Source organism: Triticum aestivum, chromosome 3D, assembly GCF_018294505.1.
Source record: "Triticum aestivum cultivar Chinese Spring chromosome 3D, IWGSC CS RefSeq v2.1, whole genome shotgun sequence".
Classification (NCBI taxonomy): Eukaryota; Viridiplantae; Streptophyta; class Magnoliopsida; order Poales; family Poaceae; genus Triticum; species Triticum aestivum.
Genome location: NC_057802.1, coordinates 175,509,347 through 175,518,606, shown reverse-complemented (window position 1 = coordinate 175,518,606; position 9,260 = coordinate 175,509,347). Strand labels below are relative to the sequence as shown.

Below are 9,260 nucleotides of genomic sequence, written 5' to 3'. Positions count from 1 at the left end.
AAGCGAAGATGCTTGTATTTTCAAGAAAGTAACTGGGAGCATGATAATATTTCTAAACATTATGTGCATGACACAATGTTGATGGGAAATTATATAATTCTTTTGACACGGATTAAGACTTTATTGAAAGTAGTTTTTCAGTAAAAATACGTAGGCAATATAGTCCTTGTATTAGACATAATAATCTATGAAGATAGTAGTGTCTAATCGGGCTTAGCCAAAATACATATTGGCAAAGTATTAAAGCAGTTTAGTATGAAAAACGCTTAGAAGAGTTTCTTGTCAGAGTCACATGGAAGCAGTTCTTAGCAAGAATCGGTATTTTGAAATACTGATTAGTGAAACACATGATTTCAATCACACTTGTGTTAATTTATTTGGTATGTAAATAATCAGATATGTCCAGTACTCCATATTAGTTGTGAGTAAAATTATCAGAATGGTCAAACTATTGACGATAGGACAACAATAAAAATGTCTTTAGATATTAACGCCATGTTTCTTGCATACGAAGAAGATGAAGAGATTATTGTAAGGACATGTACAATGGTGCTATCTTAGAAGGGCCACGTAGGATAAATAATGAGGTGGAGGAGAGAGAACTCATAAGAAAAGGTTTGTCTTCTCTTATTTAAGAGAAACAAGAGATGATCTTTTAGCATAATATGTCTCATCACAAATTTACTCCTAACAAATTCTTATAGGAATTCTGGTAGAATTAGAGAGCATTAAAAATACGATACTATAGCCCTTTTTTCCTTAAAAAAGAAAGAGTACGGGAACGATGTCTTGAATAGAAGAAGCGGGAAGGATCGAACCATGGAAACGAATGAACAGGGCTGTCACCTTCTTTGGCCGGATCTTCCAATTTTTTTAGAAAACCAGTTCACTGCGCGCCCCACCCCGTCATCAGTCCTGTGTTGCCTATGCTTGCGCCCCAAAACGGTTGCTGACGTGCAACACTTATGGTAATATTATCTTATCAACCATTGTACACCGTACATGCCCTAAGGAGTTGAGCTGAGGGAAAAAACTTTGGGCGAGCACCGACAGTTCCGCCGCGAATCTCAAAGCGCCGCGGCGGCTTCTCGAGGTGAGCTCCCTTGTTATCACCGTTCCGTTCGCCCGTGCTACGTGTTCTCCGGTTCTTCCCCGAGCTAAGCTCGACCTCCCCCTCCCGTCCATTCCTAGCACGCACCGGAAATCTCCTCCGGCCCGCAGCGCATGTACGACGCCGGCAATACAGCCACCGGCTCCCCTCCCTTCCCTCTTATCTGCCGCCCGAATATCCTCGGTGCCATCGGACGCGCTTTTCTTTTGTTGCCTTTACCCAAATCTCACCTTGTTCCTGGATTGGATTTCTGCTTGCTTTCTTGATCAATTGAAATCTGTAATCCGCAGCTGGGGCATTCAGCGGAGAGAGTGCTCCTGGACTGGGGAGGCGAAGTCGCGGATAAGCACCAATTTGGGCGTCGGCGCTTCAGGGGTCCTCACGATATATTGGTGAGCAGTTTGGCATTCTTTTTTTTACTTGTTAATTTATATATCTCACTTCATCCCTGATAGGATCATTTACCATTGTTATAAGAGTTCTGTGGGGTGTAACGGTAAGAAAGAATCCGTTGTTACCGTTGTGATTTCTTGATTTGTGGATAGCTTATTAGATCCATAATTCCGTTTCTATCTTGAGTCATGAGCCTCACACCGAATTGGAAAGCTTGAATTCATATCGATGTATTTCTTGTGACACCCGAAAATATGGTGTGCAGATGGTGGTTCCGTGATGCAAAATCTATCTCTTCCCACAAACACCTGGGAATGTTGTCTTGCTTGTTTTTGCCAACTTGCTATTGTTCTCGATTATGTATTTCTTGTAAGTTATCGGAATTATGACATGCCATCAGTTCAAGAGTAACTGGTAAACATGCATTTACTCTTTCAAAAGCATGCTGAATTCTTCTGTTGGTCTTTAATATGTGACCTTCACCATTATAATTATCAAACACACCAGAAGTTTACAATCCGAAATGTCATCACTAAATCTCGGTCTCTGCACCACGTTATGCGGCACTGTTGAATGTTTTATCTTTTCTTAGTGAAGCTGTGCTTTTATTTTACCAGAACTGCCTTTTGTGTTACAGAGATGGCTGGAAAAGGGAGCTATGTTCCGCCGCAGTATGTTCCGTTATATGGTCTAGACACTGAGGAGGATAGTGTTCCTGAGGTGGAGGAGAACATTGCCACGCGCCAAAGATTAAGCCGGGATCCTACACAATGGTCTTCAGGCATTTGTGCTTGTTTTGATGATCCACAGAGCTGTATGCTACTTTCTGACCTGTGACTCCTTGATTTACAGAAGGAAAGATAAAAGGTGCTATTTGGTTGCATGATAGGTTAAAAAGTAAATCTTCAAACTGTACCTAGTAGCCTATTTAATATCTTCATTTTTCTGTTAATAGGTTTATCGCGCTGTGGTGGTTAGTTTGATGTTCCCTTAGTTTTAGTACATTGTACATAGTGCATAAGGAAGTAGGAACAAGTGCATAATATAGAGAGAAATTGTTCATAGTTATGACTTATGAGAAAAACTTCTTGCCTTTGTGAATTTCAGTAGTTGGTGGTGCTCTGAGTTATATGTAGTTCTTGTACCCGCAAAAAATAATAATATGTAGTTATTTTAGAGACGTGGAGTACCTCTATATTTCTTGGCTATTGCCACTGGGGTAATCTGGTCGAATGCTTAGCTACACCTCTAGGATATAAATAACCATGAACTAATTGATATTCAAGTTCAAACAAGATGAGAGTAATGTGTTAATGTTCCAATACATCTTTTTAGATGAAGATAACATCTTTATCTGTGGTAGTAAAATATAAACATAAGAGTAGCAAAATCAACTGTCTTGTTCAGCGTTCTAGGTGCTAAAATTACTCGTGCCATCTCACTGGAGCCAAACTTGTATAATGATGAGACAAACTGAGATCCTTAAGATAAACAGAGAATCTGTGATAATGTGCCAATTTATCGAGAAGTTATCAATAGCTTCCTGCTGCCTTCTTGTATATGGACTTCGGTTACTGCCAGAGGATTGGAAACAAAATCAGAATCACTTCTCGTGGTTACAAATGCAGTTAGCTACCATTTGCTTGTTGGTATGGAGCTGAATTGGAGGGAAATATGAATTTAAATTTCAATAAAAATGTAAGATCAGATCGATGCTATTCGTAACCTGTTTCAGTAGCACAGGTTAATATTTAATCTTATCCTGTTTGTTGCTCTTTCTCTGGCCTTTCTGGATGTCGTCTGATATCACAGTAACAAGGTGCTTAGTATACGACTGACTTCTCATGGCTTATGTAGTAAAACAATATCAAAACTTCATTTGTTGGTACTATTTCAAGGGCATGTTTAAGGAGAATGTTTAAGACACATTAAGCCTGCAATGTTGAGTTGGTCCTACGTCCATTAACCACCTCTTAATTCTGCTTCCTAATACTTTAATTTTGTGTGGACTATTGTAGCATTGCTTGGATTGACAAAGTCATGATAAGCTTAGAAATAGTATGAATCCAGTTTTGGAGTGTTATCAGGACATGCATAAAAATACCCTTTAATCGCAGGAAAGGAAAACTGTTCTTATGCCCTGGATTGTTCTGATCATATTTGTAGGTTGTATTGGTGCGACTTGCCCCTGCTTTCTCTTTGGAAAAAATGCACAGTTCTTGGGATCTGGAACTCTTGCTGGATCATGCACTACGCATTGCATGCTTTGGGGCCTTCTGACAAGTTTCTGCTGTCTGTGTACTGGGGGGCTTGTATTAGCAGTTCCAGGGTCTGCTGTTGCTTGTTATGCTTGTGGATACCGCCAAGCACTAAGAACAAAGTACAACCTTCCGGTGCGTAGTTTGAACTTGTGCCAGTCTGTTGTTATCCTGTGTTGTTCTTTTTTCTCCTTGCCTGCTGACATGTTATTAATCCTTTGGCTCATCATACGCAATTGCCTTATCTTGCATTCGTGTAGTGATTTGTTTTAGGCTATATGTTCCTTCCCTTGACCAAAGTTGTTTATCACAAATGTTCTTACTTTGCAGGAAGCACCATGCGGCGATTTGACGACACACTTATTCTGCCATCTGTGTGCGATATGCCAAGAGTACAGGGAGATCCGCGAGAGAACAGACAGTGGCACCTCTTCAGCTCCTGATGTTACCCCACCTCCGGTGCAGACAATGGATGAACTTTGATTGAGTAGATGACGCAAACATATCCTGACTCGCAAATCTTTGGTTGGCTTGGCATGCCCTTGCCTGCAAGGGTTTGTGTTATCGCGCACTGCTCCCACAGCTACGATGTCAGACTTTATACAGCTGGTGTAAAGATAACCTGTAAACTAATGGACCGCGCGAAAAGGTGTAACCTGTTGTTGCACGATTGCAGCTTGTAACATTTTTTTCTTCATATATGTAGAATTGAAATGAAAACAAAACGTTCTCCTGCACATGGAGTTTCCACTTTGGGTGCCTATACACCCGGATGAACAGTAAAAATCCAAAATATTGTTTACAACACACATGTATGAATGTTCTACTTCCTGCAAAATTTTGTGAAGAAATAACATTTGATGTGCTTAGGACAATAAAATAATCAAAATCATACTCTAAAATGGTCATTTTGAAAGTATTTTAAGCTGCATGTTTAGTGTTTTTACTCAGAGTCACGAACGATATCTTGATGAAAATTTTATATGTAGGGAAAGAACTCAAGGATGTTTGCCACAAAAAAACACCTGGAATTGTTTGTTGTTGTTTTTCTATATTTACTGTTCACCTTTTTTTGACCTTTTTAGGGGAAAAGAAAATATATTTACTGTTCACCTTTGGGAGCATAATGCTACTTTTGATGTTGTCTTCCGTAGTGTTCTCCTCTTATGTGAAGTAGACGACCCGTTGCGCCAATTAGCGCAGAGACAACTCCAACCTGCAAGCTAAGAGAACTATATGAAAACTTAATAGGAAAGTCAAGTGAACTATTTGGATGGATCAAGAAGAAAAGCAACTAATACAACCAAAATTTTAGGTTTACTTGTTTGATGGGTATTCGCATTTGCATTGCCCATGCTTGTCTCTATAGTGCGGAGGGGAGTGCGTGGTTGCGGATCCAATTTTTTCCGGATCGAGTTGACCGCCTCCTTGAGCTAGTGAATACTTACATGCATTTACGTGATTTAGTGGGAGCGAAACAACATTGTTTTTCCTTTGAACACAAAGAAAAAATTTCTTGGATGATTAATGAATAGTTTTTAGCGCCATTATGTTTTAACATATAACAATAATATATAATTTTTAATTCCTTTATAAGAAACTAGTAAACATGTCTGTGCGTTGCAACTGGAGAAAAAAAACGCGCCTAACATGACTCAAGACCCATGCAGGTCCACTCCTCTATTTGAACCTAGTGCCCCAACCATGTAATTGCTTATCCTCCTTCCACCCTCGCTGACAGTGGCTGCGGTGTCCACTTGATCATAATGCGCCTGAACATGGTCACTGCCAAGGCAGTGAGTTCAGACATCACACGATACACTAGGGCATTGTACCACACCAGCGCAATCGAATATATAAATCTTTAAACTAATACGGAGGAAAGATACAAAGGAAAGAACATATCGAGCCTCTAGTCTAATAAGCACGGCTCAAGACTCTTAACCGATTCACATCCTTTATTTCAACATGGCACCCAACTCCGTTGTCACTTATCTTTTTTCCCCTTTTGCAAACGGTACAGCGGCCACCTGATCACAACACGCTCAAGTATTCTCAATCCTGTGGTGATGAGCGCGCCACATCATTGACATTGTTCCTGCGTAAGGGAATGTTCAATACTTCTAAAACTAATCTCACCGTGTATGTTTATCCCTTGACCTGGTCCATATACCTCCCCTCATACTTGTTCTCGCTTTTGCACAACACTTGTGCTTCTCTACCGATCAAACACTTGTTGCCATGAATCATGGTTGGTTGGGTAGAGGAACTTGGTCGTGGCACATGGCTGGAGATGGAAAGCTCGCCGAGGACGGAGTGAGAGGAGAGGATGTAGAGCCCGGAAGGACATGGCAAGGTTTGATGCTAGTGTTCCTCATTCCCTTAGTAGGAGAGGACATGTAGTGCCACATTGACGTCGATGCAGAGCGACGTTTGAGGAGGGGGGAGGTGGTTCTCTGAAGGGCATCTGCAAGAGTGGACTTCATTTAGTACAACCTAAATGACAACTACGATTATATGGTTGGCATGGCGGTGGAAAAATGTCAACGGTGACCGACCGCCATGGTGGGCTGTTTCAAAATACAATTTTTCACAAAGCAAAACAAAATCATTTTTCTGTGAACACACATACACATGTATACGACGTATATGAAAATTTTCATAACATTATATTTTCATACATGGCGTACATAAAAAAGACAAAATACGTATTTCTAAATGGGCCAGCATATTATGATATTTGGCCGGATATTTTTGTACAGCCTACAATTCACAACTCTTTCAAACGAATTTTCACTCCTATGTGACGCTTTTTGCGTCAAGTAGCTGCTGTTTCGCACAGAGGCTCTACTTGGCGGGCTTTCTGGGCCGTTTTCTGTTTCTTCCGTTTCGCAAGCGAGCGAAGAGCGCGTTTCTGTTCGCTGTTTCTTCCGTTTCGCGAGCGAGCGAAGATGGCGTTTCTGTTCGCGAGCGAGCGTGGAAAGTAAACTGTTTGGTACAGGAAAACCTGATGGTAAGCTGTCTCTATTTCTTCTGTTCCAATGGAAATCTTAAGACTTTCTACTGTGCAGTGCAAAGAAACAAATAGGAAAAAGTTTCTTCACAACTGAAACTATTCTGCAGTTCATGAAAGTAAACAGGAAACTATCACTGGAGCACAAAACTTCCATTAGAGAACTCCAGGAAACAACATAAAAACATATTTCTCGTTGACATGAATAAAACTGGAGGAAACATCTTTCAATGGAACTATTTCTTGTAGTTAGAAATCTTTCTTGGCAGTGGAGTTTTGCTTGCAGTTGGAAGAATAATTAGTCTACCGTATATAGCAGTGAAAAAATTGCAAAAAAGAAGAGCAGCTGCTAGCTTCAGGATGGAACCCGTGACGCTGCAATAACGAACTCGGGCTGCTAACCACGACACCATTCACACAATGGTAAAAAATCATAGTGGGAATAGTTTTTAACCATAACGTGATATTCACTCTTGCGTTACTGTAGCATACAGATTATTCAATTGTTTTGAACAGATATTATAAAACATGAACCAAATTTCGGAAAATGTGAACAAAAATTTGAAAATAGTTTTGGAATTACAGGAACAAAATTTAGAATTTGAACATATTTTGAAAATTTCTGAACATTGTTTGTAATACAAGAACATATTTTTCAATTCGTACAATTTTTCCGAAATTCCATACAAAGATCCGAAACCGCGAACATGTTTTTAAACAAGAATAGTTTCTGAAATTGTGAACAATTTTTAGGGACTGAGAACATTTTTTGAAACTGTGAACAAAATTTAAAAATGAAAACATTTTTGCGAAACAAAAAAAAACTGCAATTGTGAACAAAATTTGAAGATGAGATTTTTTTGAATCCATGAAATATTTTTGAAACATGAACATATTTTGAAAACTATAACAGTTTTCAAATTACTGGGCATTTTCTGAAATTGTAAACAAATCTTGAACACTTTAAAATTCCAGAACATTTTTTGAAACACGAGAACATTTTTTAATATTTAGAACAAAAATGTTTGAAAATTTCAAACAAAAGAAACATGAAAAAAGACAAAAAAGGAAAAGAAAAAGATAAAAAAACAGAGAACATATTTTGAAAACGCGAACCTTTTTTGAAATTACGAACAATTTTTCAAAACGAGAAATTTTATCAAATTCCCCGAACTGTTTTATAATTTACGAACAATTTATGAAAACATGAACATTTTTGCATTTTGGAATATTTTTGAAAACAGGAACATTTTGCAAAATTTCTTTTTTTTTAAAAAACAACAACATTTTCAAAAAACAGGATCATTATTTGGAAATCATGGAAATTTCTTGAAACGGGAATATATTTCCAAATTCCAAAAACAAAATTTGGAGATTTGAACCTATTTCGAAACTCCTGAACAAAATTTGAAAACACGAACATTTTTGGAAACTTGTGAACAATTTATGAAACTGGGACATTTTTTGAAACTCCGGAAAAAAAAATGAAAACATGAACATTTTTTGCAATTTGCGAACAATTTTTGAAAAGAGAAATATTTTTTAACCGATCGAACTTTTTTGAAAAATTATGAAACTTTTGAACAAAAGCTTTTGCAATATATTTTAAAAAACAAGAACATTTATTAATTTAGGAACAATTTTTTAAAACGACCATTAGTTGAAATTTTGAATTTTTTAAAAGCAGGAACATTTTTCGAAAATTAAGAACAATTTCTAATATGAACTTAGTTTAAAAAGATAAAATAACCTTGAAAAAGAAAAAGGAAAAAAGAAAGAAAAAGAAATAGAAAACAAAAACGAAAACGAAAAAAAGAAAAGAAAGAAGAAAGAAGAAAGAAGAAAAAGAAACAGAAAGACGAAAAAAAAGAAACAAAAAAACCGGTAAAAGAAACAAAAAACCGGTTCAGGGAAAAGGTTCCCAAAACCGGCTGGCGTTGTAGGTGCACTGGGCCAGCCCATCGCGTTGCTGCTCGGTTGCTCGGCTGTGTGAAGCGCCCGCAGTTTGATGCAATGTGCGTCCAATAGGATATTCCGTTTATGCGGAACACATATATGTTTCCACATAATTTTTTATTTTTTTGAAACTTTTAAATGGGTTTTTTGAATTTTTTTTTTAAATACCCCCACCATGGTGGCCGGGGACCAGAAGTCTGCACTCACAACACGCATCACTTCATGAAAGCAGAGCTTGCTTGTTGCATCTTAGATTAGCACCCAAAAGGATGTAAATCATAACCGCATTATCAGGATTAATCATAAAAGTCTGAGATGATCATCCATGGTGAGAAATCAGTACTTGCATATTCCACAATAAGCTGGTGTCTTGGCAGGCCATCCCTACGAAGAGACCACGTGTTCTGTGTGAATAGAGCTTTCTCTGCGCCCGAAACTGTACTCGTGCGTGTTCACTGGAATAGAAAACCAATCATGTACGACAAAGTCCAACATGCAGTAGGAACATATATTGAGTACATACCTAGGG

General features: G+C 38.3%; 1 protein-coding gene across 1 annotated transcript; it reads left to right on the top strand.

The window, feature by feature from the left end:
* The first annotated feature begins 1,099 nt into the window (after nucleotides 1-1,099).
* Nucleotides 1,100-4,499, top strand: LOC123078136 (cell number regulator 5). The gene is made up of 5 exons (XM_044500538.1): nucleotides 1,100-1,226; nucleotides 1,402-1,503; nucleotides 2,142-2,318; nucleotides 3,671-3,897; nucleotides 4,093-4,499. Exons 3-5 carry the CDS (start codon nucleotides 2,144-2,146, stop codon nucleotides 4,243-4,245), a joined length of 555 nt encoding a protein of 184 aa, XP_044356473.1. The 5' UTR covers nucleotides 1,100-1,226; nucleotides 1,402-1,503; nucleotides 2,142-2,143; the 3' UTR covers nucleotides 4,246-4,499.
* The last annotated feature ends 4,761 nt before the right edge of the window (nucleotides 4,500-9,260 follow it).